Genomic DNA, 19,710 nt, shown 5'->3' with positions numbered 1-19,710 from the left:
AGGAGTACTTGTGGCACCTTAGAGACTAACTTGGTTAGTCTCTAAGGTGCCACAAGTACTCCTTTTCTTTTTGCGAATACAGACTAACACAGCTGTTACTCTGAAACCTGTTCTCTGTAATGTGCATGTGCTTTGTGACACTCAGCATGACAGATGATCTGTGTGTGTTAAAATGCAGAGCAGTGTAATTACTCCACTGAGCCAGAAAGTGGTGCTCTTAATCTGCTGGGGAATGTTCACTCTCATTTTGGCTGTTGCTCTCAGGCTGAAGCGTTTGGCTCTAAAATGGAATGGCTTTGGATCCCAGTGCTAGTGATTCCAATAATTCACGCTGGGCACAGTAGCCCCAAGTGTCAGTTTGCTTTTCAGTGCGGTACAGAGGAAAAGTCCTTGCTTCCTCCCTCTCCGAAACAAGCTCCCTGCTTTCTGGAGCCATGAGAGGTGTAGCATCTGGAGTGACTCACTCCCAGCTCCCAGAATAGCTCCCGGGTCCTCTCTCTCTAGTTCTCTCCCTTCTCTGCAGAACAGTGTCAGCCTGCAGAACTCAGATGGCTGGTGCAGCCAGCTGGAGTAATCATCATTTCTATTTGTGTGTCATGCCACACACAATGCGCTAGGTGCTGTCCTGACATTCAGGGAGTGCTGGCCCCTGTCCCGCAGATGTGCACATCATATTGCTGTAAACTCCATGTTACATCAAGGGTGGCTGGACACAGCACACCATGTTCTCTGACGCGCCAGCAGCCCCCCTCGCTTAGCATCCAGACCTGCAGAGCTACACGCTCCAGCCAGCAGTGCTCCACCCTGAGTCTAATTGTAGTGGCTAATGTGAAGCATTGCATCCTGGGAGCTGTAGTCCGCAGGCCAACCCTCTGTTTTTAAAATGAGGTAATGTAGGAATTGCTGCATTTAGTCAGACCAGGTTATCCTGTGTCCAGCAGGGGCCAACACCAGCTGCTTCAGAGGAAGTTTCTGTAAATCCCCTAGCGGACAGGTCGGGAATAACCTGCCCATAGGGAAGTTTCTACCTACCCAGTGTTGTGTAATAATGCCCCTGGAGCACCAGGGTTCACGTTCCTTGTAGACATAAGCCTTACCATGTGCAGGTTATGCGTGTACGTTTGGTGTGGGCTTCTTGCCAGCTGCTTTACTAGGGTTTCTCCTCTTTGTCTCTCTTAGAAGATGCCCTGTTGGAAGCCGCTAGGATCAACAACGTTTCAGAAGTCGACAGGTGAGTGACTGTTTGGATACTTACACTGTGTGTTAACATTACTACTCGGGTGGGAGTCTGCCCTGAGCCCTTTGTTGTCACATGGGTCCTGCTTTCCTCCAAGATGCTTGCTTTGATTTCACAGGGTGTCTAGTAATGCAGCTGCTTGATAGGGTGCGGAGAAAGGAGTCCAGCAGTAATGGGAGCTGTGGGTGCTTAGCTCACTGCTTCAGATCTACCCGAGGCCAGTAGTTACTGAGAGTTGCTCCTGTCTGGGGGACTGTGTCAAGCTAGCCAGTGGCCTCCGTCTACTTCCTAGTGGGCCGGTGTCTCCATCTCTCAAATATCCTTGGGCCTGGCGCTCTTGTTGACAGTCCCAACAGGGAAACCAGGGACTAATGGGCTGTGCAAACTGAGCACCCGCTCACTCCTGCAGGCAGGGTCTCCTGGCTGGGCTGAGACAGGCTAACAGTGCCTCTGCTGTACTGTTCTGTGCACACATGGGGACATCAGTCTGGCCCCGTGAGTTCCCGGGAAGATTAACAGATGAATGCATTTCCTGTGCCCAGAGCACCCCTGCCGGGGACTGTACATGGAAGGAAAGGGGGGTGTCACAACTAAAAACTATCTGACGCCCAAGAGGAGCAGTCTGCATCCCCCACCTGGCCACAGGCCACGCGGCCTCATCCTCTGTCAGAGGAACCTTCCACCTTGTGTATCATTCCACTTAGCCTCTTCCGTCTGGCCTGCCGGCTTCCCAGGAGCTCTTCGCTGTAGGCTGCTGCTTTTGTTTCCTCTCTCTGGGGTCCACATGGCTCTTAGTCACTGCCCCATCCTAGGGGTGCCCTGTTGCATTCTTCCTGGGATCTCAGAGGAAGCAGCCTTGTTCTGGTGCACCCGAGGGCCGAGATCTGGCCTAAATCAAGGTTCTTGTAGGATGTTGGTGTGCAGCTAATTGGCACATGTGTTCTGCTGTTGGTAATTGCAGGAAGCCGTTCCTTAGTGGTGTCTGGGTGATTTGTGAGTCTTGCCAGGGCGATGAGTGGCAGGGCTGTGCACTGTGTTCTCTCTCTCTGTTTCCCATGTTTACACTGGTGTCCGTATAGTCTGCTGCTGCTGCGCATTATGCAACTGTGTAATGCACAGTCACTGCCCCGCCTGTGCTCTCCTTCCCACTGACCACCCCTCCATTTCTATTGCTGGTGCTCCTCCCAAGCTGCTCTTGTCTGCTCCTTCTTTCTCCCTCACCCATCTTCCTTCCACAGTGTCCCCTATGCTTGAAACTCCCTGCCTCTCCTAGTGCCCCGAGCGACCTGCCCCGCCATGTCCAGATCACTGCTCCCCCAGCCCTCTTGGGGGATGCCCACTCTGTAGCCTTAGCCCATGTTTCTGCTCGTGTTTTTGCACAACCCTCCCCCACTCTCCACACACGATCCTCAAGTGCGTATTTCTGTTTTGTAGCTGTGCTTGCTTGCACAGCTGGGGGTATGTGTTAAAGCCCGAGCTGTGTTTTAGCTCCAGCTGGAACCCACTTTGCAGTGAGGATGCAGGCAAGAATATTCATGTTGTCAGCCCTGTAATGTCCTTCCCACAATTCCCTGCGGTTGGCACAATTGACTGGGAAAGAATCCTTGAGCATCTCAGCACAGAGAACCATGGGACATGCCCCCAGACACATAGGCGAGGGCAGAAACAATGAGGACACAGTAACACAGGTAGAGATGCTCATACTTGGGCTAACAGTGCACAGACCCAGATGCCAATCCCCAGGCTAACTGAGCAGTGTAGATATGCCCTCAGTGATAGCCATGGGGCACAAATTATAGACCATAAATGTAAAAACAGCCCCCGCCCCCTCCAGCCAACCCTCCAGCCATCCAAGACCTTGATGGCTTTTGCTATGCTGCTTGTTATGGTGAAGACATGAGCAGACCTCCAAAAGCACAGGGCCATTTCCCTTGAGCAAAGGAGAATTGTCTTTAGTTAGTAATAGTATAGGACTCATGACACATGGCTGAGCAGTTCTAATTCCGCACAGTAGAGGGCAGTGCCATTCATAGACACAACCCGGTTCATTACAGTATCGTGTATGTGTGTATATATACATAGGGATATAGGGATATCTGGATTCTTGCCCCTGTTCAACTGTGTGCACTTCATTTTGCAAGAGAACTCGAGCTGCTCTGAGCCCCAGGCTCTGTGGCAAGCTGGACAACAGGGAGGCAGACTGCTTTAGGGTTTTAAAATTTAATTTCAGACTTGATTAAACCGTAATTTATCCCTTGGCCTCAGATCACTGTATTATAATTATTAAAACGCACTGAAAACCCAATCAGTGCACTCGGCTAAGCCATTGCAGGCCGTGCCTTGCATATCCATGCAGTTGACATCACAGTAAGAATCAGGATGTACGTGCTGTATTGTATCATAACCTGTCTCATTAAGCAGGGCCAGTAAAACGGAACAGAGACCGATCATTGCCTGGACTGTAGAATGGCTACTGGTATTATTCACATCTCAGTTGTTTCAGCTTACAGACTGGGGGGAGAAGCCCCCAGATGTTTGTGAGTGACTGGACCAGGCTCTCTTGCACACACTGACTTCGTCTGCTGCTTGCGTTTTTGCTCATTGCTTGAATGGGACTGACCAGCTTTCTTGCTTTTGCAAGTCAGTAACACAGGAAAACTCTTTGTTTAGTGTTTTCCATGCAAACTGTACTTCAGAGCATTTTACAGGGTTAAACAATGCAACTACCAACATGACTAGCAAGGAGAGAGAAATGAAGGGGAACTGGTGAGGGAGAGATGCAGTTTTTCAGTTGTTAGTTGACATGAGATGGAGCATCAATGAGGCAGAGCGATACAGACGAGCTGTTCTAGATTCATGAGCTGCGGAGAAGGCAGTTGTGAGGATATGAGCTGTGTTTCTTTAAAACTGCTGGGGGAAGCCAGACATTGGGGGCAGGGGGCGGAGGAGGACCTAGGCAGAAGCTGTACGGTGAAGCAGAGAGAGAGAGAGAGGCAGAGGAGCTTTAGGGATAATATTGTATTCCTTATTCCGACCGAGTTCCTTGTTCAGTGTTGGAAGAAAATTACTCTCTCTCTCTCTGATTCTTTACCATTGTCACGTGATAGCGCTAGCACGAGTCGTGGCCAGAGGGGAAGAGTAGCCTAGTGATAGGGAGCCCCCCTGGTGGCAGGGCAATGAGTTTAAGAAAATCCACAGAGGGTTTCATAGACATAGAGGGTAGTTTTGGACTGGATCCTAAAGGGAACGAAGAACCAGTGGAACATTTGAGGACTGCGCGTCTGTATGTGCAAGGAGGCGGGCAGCAGCATTCTGTGTGCACTGCAATCTGAAGAGCTGGGGATTCAGTCAGCCATAGGGAAATGAGCTACTGTATTGTAGGGTGGGGTGAGGATTTCAGTGAAGGTGGAGACTAGGCAGTGGCGTACAAGGTCTGCTGGCAACAGTCAGTTCCTCAGACATAGGAGATACGAGAGGAGGGGGCAGGGATATGTATGTTGGAAGCCAGTGGGAGGCTTGAGTCCATGGAGTCTTGTCTTGATTCTCTGTCAGGTTCTTACCTTTGTGTCAGCTGGTCCCGATGAAGCAAATGTAGGTTGATTTTTGCATTAAAAATAAAAATAAATTCCCCTTTGAGGAGTGATCTGAGTCCCATTGGAGCGGATGGCCAACTCCCATTAACTTCAGGCCCTGTATGTATTTAGCCATAACTGCAGACAGTACCTATTATTCTGGATAGTTTAGTTTCCCCAACCTCTGTTGATCTGTGTGTGTTGAGGAGGAGAGGCAAGGGGAAGCAAGAAGCAAAAGCTTGAAGAAATACTGCCTCCATCCCCTTTGCCTTTATATACAGTATTAATATTGATTCTCAGTGTTTCACTCTTATTTTTTAATAAACCATCTACAAAAATATGGGCTTGCAGCAGAGTTCCTTAGCCGAATAAATATGATGGAACAGTATTCTAATAAGCGCTGTGTGATATTGGCTCACAGAAACAAAGTACATGTGTCAACACACTGTTATCAGGGCAATTTGTAACAGCGGGCAGTAGCCGGCATTGCATGTTTAAACGTTCAGCAGACCAGGAGATTGGCACGGAGCTATTCTTCCTTCAGAGCAAGGAAGTGCCAAGAAACTTGACCTGCCCTTTTAAAAGGTGACATTTTGATCAGTTGAGATTGTCTCGCTCTCTGAATTGATTTTAACTGGGCTCTGTAAAACCTGCTGAAAAATGAAAACTGGTTGCGTGACTGGCCATCCCTACCTTGTGTCAAGCAATTCAGCGTGTTTCAGTTGAACTTTGCATGTCCATGTAGTCTCGTCGTTTCATGGTCCTCCCCCAGCTGTCTGTATCCACCTGTTGACTCTCGTCTTATAGCTTGTCAGCTGCTTGGGGCAGGGGCCATCTCTTTGTTCTGTGTCTGTGCAGCTCCGAGAGCAACGGGGACCTGCTCCGGGACTGGGGATTTTGGGCAGTAGCGCAAGACAAACAATACATAATAATTCCAAAACAGACAGACAATGTCTGGGCCTTGGTGCCCCCTGGTCTGCCTGTGGCACATAATAGCTGAGTTTCCTGAGGGCTGTGACACTTATTTCAATTCAAGTGATTGTGTTCAATGCAGGGGTAACCAGGTAGGGTTTGAGGGCCTGTGGATCGCAGGAGATCAGACTAAATGGTCTGGTGCGACCGTTCTGGCCTTATAATCTATGACTGTGTGACAGTCATGTAAGGCAAGTACTTCCAGCTCTGCCCAGTCAAGGGGACATGCTGGCAGCTCTCAAAGAGCCACAGGGCTGCACCTAATATACAATAAAGGGAAGAGACTGCAGACACCATCCTCTCTGATACCATGGTGGCCCTTATTGCCTACAGATCCCAGCATGCAATGCCTCCAGTCAGATGCAGGTGGTGCATTGTGTGCTGGGACCTGTAGTCTCCAAAGGCAGTACTGCCATCAGAAAGATTAATCTGTTTGAGTGCTGACACTGTGCTTACCAGTGTATAGACTCAGGGAGTCCCTGCCCCAAAGAGTTGACCAACTGCAGCAGGCACGGAAATGCTGTTCAAGTCTATACAATACACAGTTAGAAAGACCAGACTTGGAGCAGTGGGTTTTTTTTCCTTTTAGAAATCTCTTCTGGCCTTTGTGTGTTGTGCCACATTTGGCCATCCTTGATTTAAATAACTAGGAAGAGCCAAGTTAACCTTTTAAAGACTCCACTGACACCACAAGAAACCCTTAGACTGTTTCTACTTAGACATAATTCTGCTGCTGTTTCCTGCATTTCTCACCCCTTTGCTTTTTACAATCAAGGAGCTTTGCATGAAAACTGCATCCTAGTTACTTAGGAATTCATCCGCTCAGCCTCTTCATTTCCCACCTCAAGCTATAATCCTGTGCTTGTGCAACAGGGTGATCCAGTCAATATAGTGTACTTGGACTTTCAGAAAGCCTTTGACAAGGTCCCTCACCAAAGGCTCTTATGCAAACTCAGCAGTCATGGGATAAGAAGGAAGGTCTTCTCATGGGTCAGCAACTAGTTAAAATATAGGCAACAAAGGGTAGGAATAAATGGTCAGTTTTCACAGTGGAGAGAGAGAAATAGCAGGGTATGTACCAAGGATTTGTACTGGGACCAGTGCTGTTCAACATATTCATAAATGGTTTGGAAAAGGGGGTGAGCAGTGAGGTGGCAAAATTTGCAGATGATACAAAATTATTCAGGATAGTTAAGTCCAAAGCAGACTACGAAGAGTTACAAAGGGATCTCACTGAACTGGGTGACTGGGCGAAGAAATGTCAGATAAAATTTAGTGTTGAAAAACGCAAAGTAATACACATTGGAAAACAGAATCCCAACTACGCATGCAAAATGATGGGGTATAAAGTAGCTGTCACCACCCAAGAAAGAGATATTGGAGTCATTGTGGATAGTTCTTTGAAAATATCCACTCAGTGTGCAGCGGCAGCCAAAAAAGCGAACAGAATGTTAGAAACCATTGGGAAAGGGATAGATGATAAAACAGAAAATATCATAATGTCACTAAATACATCCATGATATGCCCACAGCTTGACTACTGCGTGCAGTTCTGGTCGCCCCGTCTCAAAAATGATATTTTAGAATAGGAAAAGATGCAGAGAAGGGCAACAAAAATTATTAGGGAGATGGAAGAACTTCTCTATGAGATTAAAAAGACTGGGGCTGTTCATCTTATAAAGGAGACAAGTAAGGGAGGTTCTAATCGAGATAAACTCAGGAATGGTTTGGAGAAAGTAACTAGGATGGTGTTTACCCCTTCACACAACACAAGAAGTAGCAGTCACCCAATGAAATTAATAGGCAGCAGGTTTAAAACAAACATAAGAAAGTACTTGTTCACACAACGCACAGTCAGCCTGTGGAACTCATTGCCAAGGGATGTTGTGACGGCCAAAAGTATAACTGGGTTCAAAAAAGAATTAGGTAACTTCCTGGAGAATACGTCCATCAATGGCTATTAGCCAACATGGTCGGGGCAAGGTTCTAATCTCTAAAGCTGTGTGTGTATGTGATGATGATTGACGCATAATAACTTCTGCATTTGCACAGCACCACGGGTAACTAACAGGAACAGGCGCTAGGTGAGATGTGCACATCGTATCATTTTGAAGGGATTCAGCTGCATGAGAGTATTTGGCTCTGTTAGCCTGCTCGGTGCTGTAGCATTTGAACATCTTCCAGCAGTGACGTTGTTATTTGTATGACTATAGCGTCTCGGTCAGAGCCCCGCTATGAACCAGCATCCCATTGCACTAGGCTCCAGCGTGTTGTGTGTGGCTGTAACTTCTTTCTCCTTTCCTCTCACCTGAGGGAAAATTGTCCATGTGGGTCATGGAACATGATAGCCACCTCCTGAATCATACGTGTTTCAAATCTCTCATCTGTCACCATGTCCTCCTGGTCTTTTCATGCCATGTGTAGTAATACATGAAAAGTAAAAATGAGGTTTCTGTGACTCCTGATTGTCTCTCTCTCCATTCAGCAGTGGGTTACTACTTAGATACCACTCACCTCCTTAAACAACTCCGCTGGCTTCCTGTTTGTTTCTGGGTACAGTTCTTTCCCTTTCTGTCCCCCAAAGCCCTCTGAACTTACTCCAGCATGCTTCCTTCTGTCACCTGTCTCTCTACTCCCTGCTCACCATCTCTGCTTATATAGCAATAGCCTCCTCTTTGTCCCTTCAGACAGTCTCATCACACTTGGTATAAGAGCCTTCTCCTCTGCAACTCCTCCAGCTAGGAGGAGCTTGTCTGTCTTCCTCCATGTAATTTCAGTCCTCAGTTGAAAATATCTGTCTTCTGCTTCACCTATACGTCTTACATTCTCTCTCCCTGTGCTGTGGTTTAACTGTCTGTGTTGATTCCTTATAACGTTTTGGATTGGTTTCTATATACAGAATAATTGTACTGTACCAAGTCAGTAATTATTGGCCATTAGATGATTGCTAAAGGATTCAGAAGCAAATGTAGTCTTCAGGCAGCCTGCCTCTAGGAACACAAGAGCATGATCAGAGGTTTCTGCAGTGGCTTAAGTAGTCCTCCTGGATGGACAGACTCTTTCACCAGAGTTTAGAAGAGGAGCATATTCTGTAATGTTGAAATATACTGTTTTTTCTTGCAGTTAAAGTTGCAAAACTGAGGGCAAGTCCCAGGAGAGTGACCCACCCCTGCTGTTAAACAGTAACATATTGGGGTGGGGGGGGAAGAAATGTCTAAGCGACGGAGAGAAACAGAAGCTATTGTTGTTGCAAAAGTTCAAGTTTCCAGTTTCCTCTTCCTCCACCTGTCAGGAGGGTGAGCTGGGCATGCTCCCAGGCTCTGAGCACAAACTCAAACATGCCCTCTGGGCTCTGGCTTTAAGCAGCAGTGTCACTGAGTTACTCACCCAGAACTCATGGGATAGGAGGGATGAATAGAAGCCACATCTGTCTAGGGGCAGCTGTGGGGGAGAAGGAAAGTTGCTGCATTGCAACAGGAGATACTCGGCGACAGGGAAATTGGGTCCTTTATCTCTTTTCTGGATGGATCAAAGAGTCAGAGTTTTAGCTCTTTTTTACTTCAAGGCAAAATAGTGTCTACTCCAAAAGCAATGTGTGTAACTCTCCCCTCACACTCATCTCGAGCACCTCAGGATCCTCTGTTGGTCAGATCATTGAGTCATATCAAACCCTCTTCTTATTTAAAAGGAGATCTTGCCCTGTACAGAGTTACTGGTGGATCTTTGCATTGTTACCATCTAGGCAAAGGGCAGTTTTCATATAGGACTGGAACCAGATGTGCCCAAATACCACGAGAGAGACTGTGTTCTCAAGGAAGCAAATGTACTGGAAATTTCACAAGAAAATCCGTCCTTGTGAACTATCCAGCTTGGCTTAGAGAAACATCCAAACTCTTTGATACCAAAGCAAACTGAGTCCAAACTTTGATAATCCTGAGATTCTTTTGAAACCCTTTAAGAAGCTCAGCCTTTCATCAGTTCACACCCCAGATGTTTACTTATTGACACTGATTCCCCGTGTACCCAACAGCTGAGGATGTGTTTGTCTCATGAAAAAACGTGATGATGATATTCATATTGTTGGAAGCGCATGTATGTGTTAAATTGTTAATAGTGAGCACCCTGGATCTTATTTGGTTAAAATGCCGATAGACATCCTAAGCATTGATCAGAGGATTTTATTTAATTAAAAAATATGTCCCGGCTGGTAAATACATTTGGCTGTCTAGGATCTGAACAGTGGTCGTCACTTTATCGATTGTCATATCATTAAATCAGGCTGGGAAAATATTAACGATAGACTCATGCACCCTGAACATAAAGTTCAGTTGTCTAGCAAATCTGTTAAGTTGCTCGGCATCTTGCAGTGATTTAAAAAAATGCTCCTAAATGAAATGTCAATGCATATTACCCTACATGATGTGACTCTAGTAATTCTTCATACTAGGTTTGATCATTTGGCATTCCACGTGCTTCAGATTACTTAAGCTGGGTTCCTAAATGGAAAACTGCTTGATTAATTCCTATATCTTAGCCTTGACCCTGTAATCAGCTCCTCTCACGAGTACTCCAGCACCCTTCACATGGGTGTGGGGTCTTTCATAGGAGGTTTGATTGGGGCATCCGGGCCATCAACAGTTGAATGATCATGAAAGAAGAACACATGGTATATATTGATAAATGAATTTCCAGAGCAGTTTTTAGGAAAAGCCTGTCACTGTTTCACAATCTCCATAACTGTGAATGCTTTCTTAGTGGAAGCGGTGCCTTTGCACCCGTCCTTCCCAGTAGGAGGTGCGCCCTCCTGGTGATGAGGAGTAGGGCTGAGAGGGTCCCGTTGGAATTCAGGGCAGAGCAGGCACTTACAAAGGTGTTGTGCAGCAGGTTGCATGAGATGTAAAAGCAAACACTTGAGGGTTTTCAGGGCGTCACAGTGCTCTTGTTGCTAGTATAGGGGACCTGGGAAATCTTGTTCATGGCTCTGCCACTGACTGGGAAAGCCAATTAACCTTCCTGGGCCTCAGTTAACTTAAATGGGGCAGTTCTCTGTGAACTATTCTGAGCCCCTCTGATGAAAGATACTAGATAAAAGCCAGGCACTATTATTTATTAGTAAAAAACCAAGTAGTTTCACATGCCAGACCTGCCCACCCCGCCTTCTGCCAGCTTTGCAGGGTTCCAGTAGCATTTCGCCATGCAATAAAGTGTTTTATTGCCCTGTTACTGTGTGAAAGACCCACCCAAACAGGGGAAATTGACTGACTGACTGTACAGGGGAAACGGTGAAACTGACTATGCACAAAGTGCTTTCAAATGGTCAGAGAAAACAAAATGAAAAAGTGAGATGGTTTGCTTGCACTCTTTCCTCTGAGTCATTACTGAACTGTGGCCTCAGAGCCCTAGAATTTAAGGCCAGATGGAACCACCAGGTCAGCTGGTCTGACCTTCTGTATCTCACAGGCCACCAACCCCACTCAGCACCCGCACACTAAACCCAACAACTGAAATGAGACCCACAGGAGACCAGACTGTTGTGTGTCATGGGCAGAGAATAGGAGGGACTGACGTTCACCAGTGCTCGAGGCCCCTGCGATGGTAGGGAAATGATTTAATGCAATACACCCAGATAATCCTGGCAAGTGACCCGCACCCACATGCTACAGAGGAAGGTGGAAAACCCCAGGGTCGCTGCCAATCTGACCTGGGGGAAAATTCCTTCCATACCCCACATATGGCGATCAGTTAGCCTCTGAGCACACGAGCAAGAACCAGCCAGCCCAGCACCTCTAAGGGAGAGAGAGAGTGCTCGGTGCCACCTCAGCGCCCCGGCCCTCCCTGCCCAGTGCAGTGTTAGGATGGCAGGAAGTGGCTGTGTACCGGTGGTGGGTGAAAGAATTAGGTATAAACATAAAGGACTTTGGGCTGGAGTCAGATGATAAAGAATCAGATGTGAAATGATACCATTCTCCTCCTCTACCTCCTGTTGATTTGGGGCCAAATTCAGCTCTGGTTTGAGTGGATGCATTAACTCAGTAGTTCTCAAACTATGGCTGCCGGTTGTTGAAGGAAAGCCCCTGGCGGCCCAGGCCAGTTTGTTTACCTGCCGCGTCTGCAGGTTCGGCTGATCGCGGCTCCCACTGGCTGCGATTCGCTGCTCCAGGCCAATGCGGACTGCAGGAAGTGGCGCGGGCCGAGGGATGTGCTGGCCACCCTTCCTGCAGCCCCCATTGGCCTGGAGTGGCGAACCGCGGCCAGTGGGAGCCGTGATTGGCCGAACCTGCGGACACGGCAGGTAAGCAAATCTGCCTGGCCCGCCAGGGGCTTTCTCTCTGAACAAGCGGTGGCCCTAGTTTGAGAACCACTGCATTAACTTCATTGGAAGTCAGGGTTGAATTTGGTCCATGGGGCTACAGTAAGCTGGGAGTCTCTGAAGTGGGCAGCTTGGCATTAAAACTCTGTGAGGAGACAGTATCATACAAAGATCCTTCTGAGGAAACCTTTGCTGGGGTTATTGGCACTCCATTTCTATCCAAAGGGACTGTGTAAAGTGAAGTTTGCAGATGGAGCAGCGGTGTGGATTCATGCTGCAGGCAGTGCCTCTTTGAGCGAGACACTTAACCGCCGCGTCCAGCAGTGGCCATGAGTCTGAGACAGACTAGCCCAGCATGTCTCTGTTATTACTGTAAACACGGCCCTGATACACAGCTGCTCACTAAAGATAACAATCTGCACTGCACACAGGCTGCCATGCCTCATGTGCTCCAGCACTTACAGTGCCTTACACAGGGACAGGAGAGAATTCGGAATAAAGTCAGGGATGTTTTTTTCTTTCTACCAACCTGTATCTAAGAGAGCTCTTCAGATTGCAAGGACGTGCTTAAAGTTCTGTTGCCTCTTTTCAGTGATTGGACACAAGAATGGAAGGAGGTGCTGGGGGAGGTGGAAGATATATCTCAAGGATGAGCAAAGACAGGTTGCTTGGACCACGTCAGAGTTAGGGTGCCAGCACCATTTTTTCATGCGGTGACTAAAATCGGCTGGATTAGTGGCATTACAGTGAGTGTGATATAAATCTGGTAAATTTTTACTTGGAAGTCTGTTCGTCTGATAAATACGTGGGCTCCCAAAAGTTTGTTCCTGTCTTTGGCCCATTGAACTATGAACCCATCTAAGATGTCCTTAGTGCTGACTGTATCCCTGTAGTGATCTTGGTCCATTTCAACATCACTAACTCTTGAATATAACTATCCAAGAAGTCATTAACCAGAAGATTTAGCCTGCTCTCTGTCCATGCTCACCATGTGCACTAGGGAAGTAAAAGGTTAAACAGTTAACTGGTTAACTGGTAAGCATTAGGGTTACTGTTAACCAGCCTTAACCGTTAACCCTGGTGGCCCGTTGCAGCCGAAAGGACCCCAGCCCCGGCTGCGCCACACCAACTGGCCAGAGGGACCCCAGCCCTAGCTGCGCCAGCCGGATTCCGGCCGGGCCCCAGCACTGGCCACTCCGGCTGACTGGAGCAACCCCAGCCCCGGCCGCCCCACGCCAGTCAGCCAGAGGGACCTCAGTTAACAGATATAATTTTAATAGTTTAACCAGGTAACTTTTTACATCCCTATTGTGCACAGAGTTTGGAGGGAGGGATGGCTGAAAAGTTCTGGCAGTTGCAGACATACAGCAGTCTTAAGGGGTAAAACTAAGGCCTGGTCTATGCTAGAAAATTAGATCAGTTTAACTACATCAGTCAGCAATGTGAAAAATCCACCCCCCCTAAGTGGCATTGTTAAGCTGACCTAAGTTCCCGTGTAGACAGTGCTAGGGGAATGGAAGAATTCTTCCGTCCACCTAGCTACCGCTTCCTGGGGAGGTGGATTACCTGTGCTGATGGGAGAACCCCTCTCATCGGCATAGGTAGTGCCTACACTGAAGCGCTACAGCGGCGCAGCTGTGCCATATAGTGTTATAAGTGTAGACAAGACCTAAGAGATTCAGAGTTAAAGCTCCACAAAGATGAAGGGAGACAGAGTCAATACCTCTTAGGGACAGATCTGTCCCTTTTCCATGGCTATGCGCGGCCCCTTTGCAGTGGAATCGGTGTGGCTTGGCTGTTCGGGGTTTGGGGAACTCCTGTGGGAGATGCACATAACAGACTCAGTCTCCAAGGGGGACACTGCTGTTTACCTCTCTCCATTCTGAAAGCTGACCATTTATTCCTACCTTTTGTTTCCTGTCTTTTAACCTGTTACCAATCCATGAGAGGACCTTTTATCCCAAGATTGTTTACTTTGCTTAAGAGCCTCTGGTGAGGGACCTTGTCAAAGGCTTTCTGAAAGTCCAGGTACATTATATCCATTGGATCACCCTTGTCCACATGTTTCTTGACCCCCTTCAAGGAATTCTAATAGATTGGTGATGCATAATTTCCTTTACAATATTTACAAAAGCCATATTGACTCCTCCCCAACAAATCATGTTCCTCTACGTGTCTGATAATTCTGTTCTTTACTCTAGTTTCAACCAGTTTGCCTGATTCTGAAGTCAGGCTTATTGGCCTGTAATTGCCAGGATCACCTCTAGAGCCTTTTTTAAAAACTGGTGTCATATTAGCTACCCTCCAGTCATCTGGTACAGAAGCTGATTTAAGCAATAGGTTACATACCACAGTTAGTTCTGCAATTTCAACTTTGAGTTCCTTCAAAACTCTTGGGTGAATACCATCTGCTCCTGGTGACTTATTACCATTTAATGTATAAATTTGTTCCAAAACTTCCTCTACTGACATCTCAATCTGGGACAGTTCCTCTGATTTGTCACCTAAAAAGAATGGCTGCAGTGCAAGAATCTCTGTCACATCCTCTGCAGCGAAAACAGATGCATAGAATTAATTTAGCTTCTCTGTAACAGCCTCATCTTTCTTGAGTGTCCCTTTAGCCCCTCAGTCGTCCAGTGGTCCCACTTTATTTGGCAGGCTTCCTGCTTCTGATGTATTTAGAAAGTTTTTGCTGTTAATTACTGAGTCTTCTGCTGAGTTGAGTTGCTCTTCAAATTCTTGTTTGGCCTGCCTAATTAAGAACATAAGAATGGCCTTCCGGGTCAGACCAATGGTCCATCTAGGCCAATATCCTGTTTTCCAACAGCGGCCAATGGCAGATGTTTCAGAGGGAATGAACAGAACAGGCAGTCAAGTGATCCATCCCCTGTTGTCCACTCCCAGCTTCTGGCAATCAGAAGCTAGGGACACTCAGAGCGTGGGGTTGTGTCCCTGACCATCTTGGCTAATAGCCATTGGTGGACCTGTCCTCCATGAACATATTGAGTTATTTTTTGAACCCTGTTATACTTTTGGCCTTCGCAATATCCCCTGGCAATGAGTTCCACAGGTTGACTGTGCACTGCATGAAGATGCACTTCCTTTGGTTTGTTTTAAACCTGCTGCCGGTTAATTTCATTGGGTTGACTCCTGGTTCTTGTGTTATGTGAAAGAGTAAATAACACTTCCTTATTCACTTTCTCTGCACCAGTCATGATTTTATAGACCTCTATCATATCCCCCCTTAGTTGTCTCTTTTCCAAACTGAAAAGTCCCAGTCTTACTAATCTCTCCTCAAATGGAAACTGTTCCATACCCTTAATCATTTTTGTTGCCCTTCTCTGTACCTTTACCAATTCCAATATATATTTTTTTGAGAAGGGGAGACCAGATCTGCTCTCAGTGTTCAAGATGTGGATGTACCATGGTTTTATAATGTAAAAGTCTTGGCCATTAACAAAGAAATCAGACTTACTCAGTACTATAACAAGAATAACAAAGAAAAACCCCTTTCTAGGTTACTGCTTGGGATCAGTTGCAAACAGGGTCTAAGCTAATAATACTAGGGGTATAGGATTAGAGGCAGGTGCAGAGGACCATAACCCCGAGGAGCGTCAGAATGTAGAGGAGACTAAGAAATAAAGCTAGCAGTAGCCAGGTTAGAACTAGTTTGGTAATGGATGCTAGGAGTCTGTTAGGAAAGTGGTCCAAAAGAAGTGGAGAGATCTTTATTGAAAGAGCCCAAAGGTTTGTTTGATGCCTCTATGAGGCTTTTACTGTCATGCGAGAATGCTCCAAAATAGTGCCATGTTAGTATGTGGCATTTCAAGAGCTGCTGGCCTTCCAATGATACCCAGCCTTGAATCCTTTATGGCTATTACTCAGCACAAAAATTCTAGTAGTCCATCAGTATGTATGTCAACCAGCTTCCCCTCCTTCAGCATACTGGTGAATTGTTAAGATCCATGTGAGCAACCTTAAAAGGATTCAGGCTGGCTAGTTATGATGTTACCTGTCTGCTAGGAATTGGATTGAGACCCATCAATTCATTTCTTATTGGCTGCTGAAGAGCTGTCAGACCATAACAACTTTCAGTCATTATTGCCCGGGGCTGCATTGAAACTAGTGACCTTGAGATGAAAGATTCTGTATTCTGTTCCCAGCCCCCTGATCCATTCAGCACCCTTGCCTATGTCTATGAGGGAGAAACAAAATCTTATGACGCTGTCTCTCTCTGTTTTGTGTAGGTTGTTGTTGGAAGGAACCGATGTGAATGCTAGGCACAAGCTTGGCTGGACAGCCCTCATGGTAGCAGCTATAAACAGAAATTCTAGGTAAGTTTTTTTCAACGTAGTTTATCACCATCCTGGGTAAGTTGCTATGCTGTGTTCTCCTTTTGATAAACCCACATGGATTCCATCTAAACAACCTGCATTCAGAGTCTCCCTCTTGTGCAGTTCTCTGATGTGGTTGCTGGTTAAATCTGAAACCATATATTTATACTTTTCATTTACCTATGTACTATATGATAACCAAGAACCCCAACTGGTTTACTGGCTGAAAGAGAAGAGCACTATGCATTGAATCACCATTGCCGTTTCCTTGCAGCATTCTTATTTTCTTGGGAGGACACCCATTTGAGCGCTGATCAGGCCTAACCTGTTTATCTTGAGATCTGATGAGACTGTAGCCTTGCAGTGGTACTGGTGCAGGTCGCACTGTGTCAGTAACTCAGCTAAAGTCTCAAGTTGCTGCAGTAGGATTTGCTGTTTCTCCCCTACCTTGTGGGGCTAGTGCTGTGGCTTTCATGTTATGCCTTCATGAACCAAAAGGGCTGACTCTGTGTCCGACCTCTTTAGTTCCCAGGATGATCACTGTGGCTTCTGGTAACCTTTAAAGGCACTCTTAAATATATTCAGTCTACAACTAAATTCAATTAGTTTTTATTTAAAAAAAAAGAGAGAAAGAGAAATCCAATTTTAGAAAACGTGGGACAGACGGTAGAATGAGCTTTGATGTTACAACCTCTCAGAGATGCTTTACTTAGTCACAAGTTCATAAGCAAAAAGGCTTAATTACTTGGGAAAACACAGGATTAAAGCGGGGCACAAAAGCTGAATATCCGCTCTCGGGCGACACGATTCGAATCCGTGTGCCGAGTTCGTGTGTGGTGCAAACTTTGATGTGTGCGATGACAAGCTGAAAGTCGTGACCTCCTCGGGGAGCTCCTTAAGATGGGCAGGGAGGCGGGGGCTTGGGTCTGTTTGTTTAACTTTGATGTCCGAGCAGCAACGGGCCTCGTTGTTTGCATGTCCGCAGAGGGATGGATTTGGAGCTTCCCACCTTCGCTGATGGACAATGGTCAGCGTTGGAGTGTGACGATTGTTGACCATTCCAAGTGACTGGTGGACCAGAACAGGGCTTGGGGAGGTGCAAAGGCTAGAAGGAAGACAAGGAGAAAGACTGTTCATGGTACAATAATTACCCCAGATGGATCACCCTTTTTATTATTTAGGATACATAGCATAAAATCAGGTAGAACTGGTGATAAAGACCTCTAGGCACGAAAAGGCCTAGAGGACCCAGTCTAGTCTCTTTATGCACTAGCACAAGACTAACAAGTGGGTTTCTTATTTGGGTGTCTGGCAAAAAGACTGAAGCTTTGAGCTGTGTTGGGCGAATCAGGTTTATTTGCCATGCATTGTGGATGATTATTGCCAATAATTTAAAACAAAGCCCTTGACTATCTGAAACTCAATATGACTCATCTGTAAACATAATGAAAGGTTAATTAGATATTTCACTTCCTTCTGGAAGCAAGCATAAACTAGTGCCAAACTCATCCCTAGCATAACTATTCCATTGGCATCACTGGGGTAACACCAGGAGCGAATCTGGCCTCTGCTGCTCTTTCTAGCCTTACAATGGGGTTTCGCCATTGGCCAGGAAATGTACTGAGCTGGAAAACGACACAAAGAATGTCTGAAATTCCCACCAAGTTGCCCACTCGCAAATGCAGTAGAAATACTGACCTATTTAACCTGACTCCTAAAGAGCCTGGCCCTGGTGTTAGATATGCAGTTTGGGGCTGAGGTACTATGGAAATGGATCTAAAAGAGCACTCTTGAGTTGATGGCTTTGATTCAGTGACGCAGGTTTGCCCATGGAGTTCTAGATATTTATACATATCCTTTCCAGTGCAAGGTGCCTCTTGGTTTTCTGGACATATTGTAATTATTTTCTTTTTCTCTCATGTAAATATCCATTTGCGGTGGGGTGGGAACAACGTTACCTGAACAGGTTAAAGATGTTAGCCCCCTCCATGCTGGCCAATCAAACTGCACACATGCTTAATAGTGATCTGGGCAACATGCTTTCTGGCACCTATAGGCCTAAGTTAATTGCCTTGTCTGACTTATGCTAACAGTTGCAGGGTGATGAATTTTTTAAAGTGTCTCTCTACTCTGACAAGTGACGATGCAAAAACGGGTCCTCTTTACTTAATAGACCTGCCACCTCTGTATATCCAGCCATAGCAGCAGATGTTATTGACCAAAGTAAGTTTTTACTCTTTGTGGCCCTTCATAGCCCAGCAGAGACAACATCAGTATGAGAAATGGCACATCAGCAGAACTGTGAACTAAGTTCTGATGGCATATGTTTTAGGTGTTGCTGGTACTTGAGCAAAGATCTCAGGTTGGCATTCAGATGCCACGGGAGTTTATGGTGCTGGCAGTCTGAGCATGTTCAATCTGGAGTCACTGAGAGAAAATAAACATCAGCCTCACAATGCCATCTTTACAAAGTCGCTTTTTGGAGTGCACTGCACTTCGAGTCTTCACTGCACTTTTGATGCTTTTTGTGTATAAAACCACTCCATAGATCAGTACTTTGCAGCTGTCCCAGCCTTCTATTCCGTTGTGAATCTAATCCACAATGGAGACCTGGCTGCTTTAGGAGCAGAGGTTTGGACGGCCCTTTGAAGCTCATTGGGAAGGAAGGGAGGAGTCTAATGTTCTGGTCACAAAACCCTGGGCCCCTTTATCAGTGTTTGGGCCGCCCTAGCCGTTCTGGGGTAGGTCTGCAAACTGGTTTGCACTAGCAGCCTCCATAAATTGCCGGCTCCTGTCCACCATAATCGCACCATTATGTGCAGGGCTGGTTGGAGGGTTGTGGGGAGGACTAGGAAGGTGATTCTTGAATTTAGCAAGTCATTTGCATTCAAGTGTGTTGTAGGGGAAGAGATCTTATGTGCTCATCCGGCTAGACTGCCTCCTGATGCCTACTTGTACCAGGGCCTCTGCGCAGTAGATAGCACTGTAACTAGTAGGCGTGTTGTCTGTGTTTTATGGATGAGGCGGAAACTAAAGGCACAAAGATTAAATGACTTGACCAAGGCTGCAGAGAGGTTCTGTGTCAGAAGCAAAGTCTTTTTCCTGGATAGTGTACAACCTAAGAGAACAAAGCTACACAGAGCGTTTGGGAAAGGGATGCAACATGATCAGGGTGGTGATAGGCACGTGGCTTATTTGTTATGTGTATCTATAATTCCTTTAGTTCCCCCATGCCAGTTTATAGCTTCATTTCCATTGTCCATCCCCCTCCCTCCCAACAGTCGA

At 46.5% G+C, this 19,710-nt stretch overlaps 1 protein-coding gene across 3 annotated transcripts in view; it reads left to right on the top strand.

Moving 5' to 3' along the window:
• CLPB (ClpB family mitochondrial disaggregase) overlaps positions 1-19,710 on the top strand; it is a 147,826-nt gene that overhangs the window by 4,390 nt on the left and 123,726 nt on the right. For all 3 annotated transcript variants that reach the window (XM_074954454.1, XM_074954441.1, XM_074954449.1), the window contains exons 2-3: positions 1,180-1,231; positions 16,339-16,425. In XM_074954454.1, the coding sequence (XP_074810555.1) occupies positions 1,180-1,231; positions 16,339-16,425 (139 nt within the window). The remainder of the gene's footprint in view (positions 1-1,179; positions 1,232-16,338; positions 16,426-19,710) is intronic.

Source organism: Natator depressus, chromosome 1 (assembly GCF_965152275.1).
Source record: "Natator depressus isolate rNatDep1 chromosome 1, rNatDep2.hap1, whole genome shotgun sequence".
Taxonomy (NCBI): Eukaryota; Metazoa; Chordata; order Testudines; family Cheloniidae; genus Natator; species Natator depressus.
Note: the sequence above shows the minus strand (reverse complement) of the source record. Positions and strands in the feature narration are given on the sequence as shown.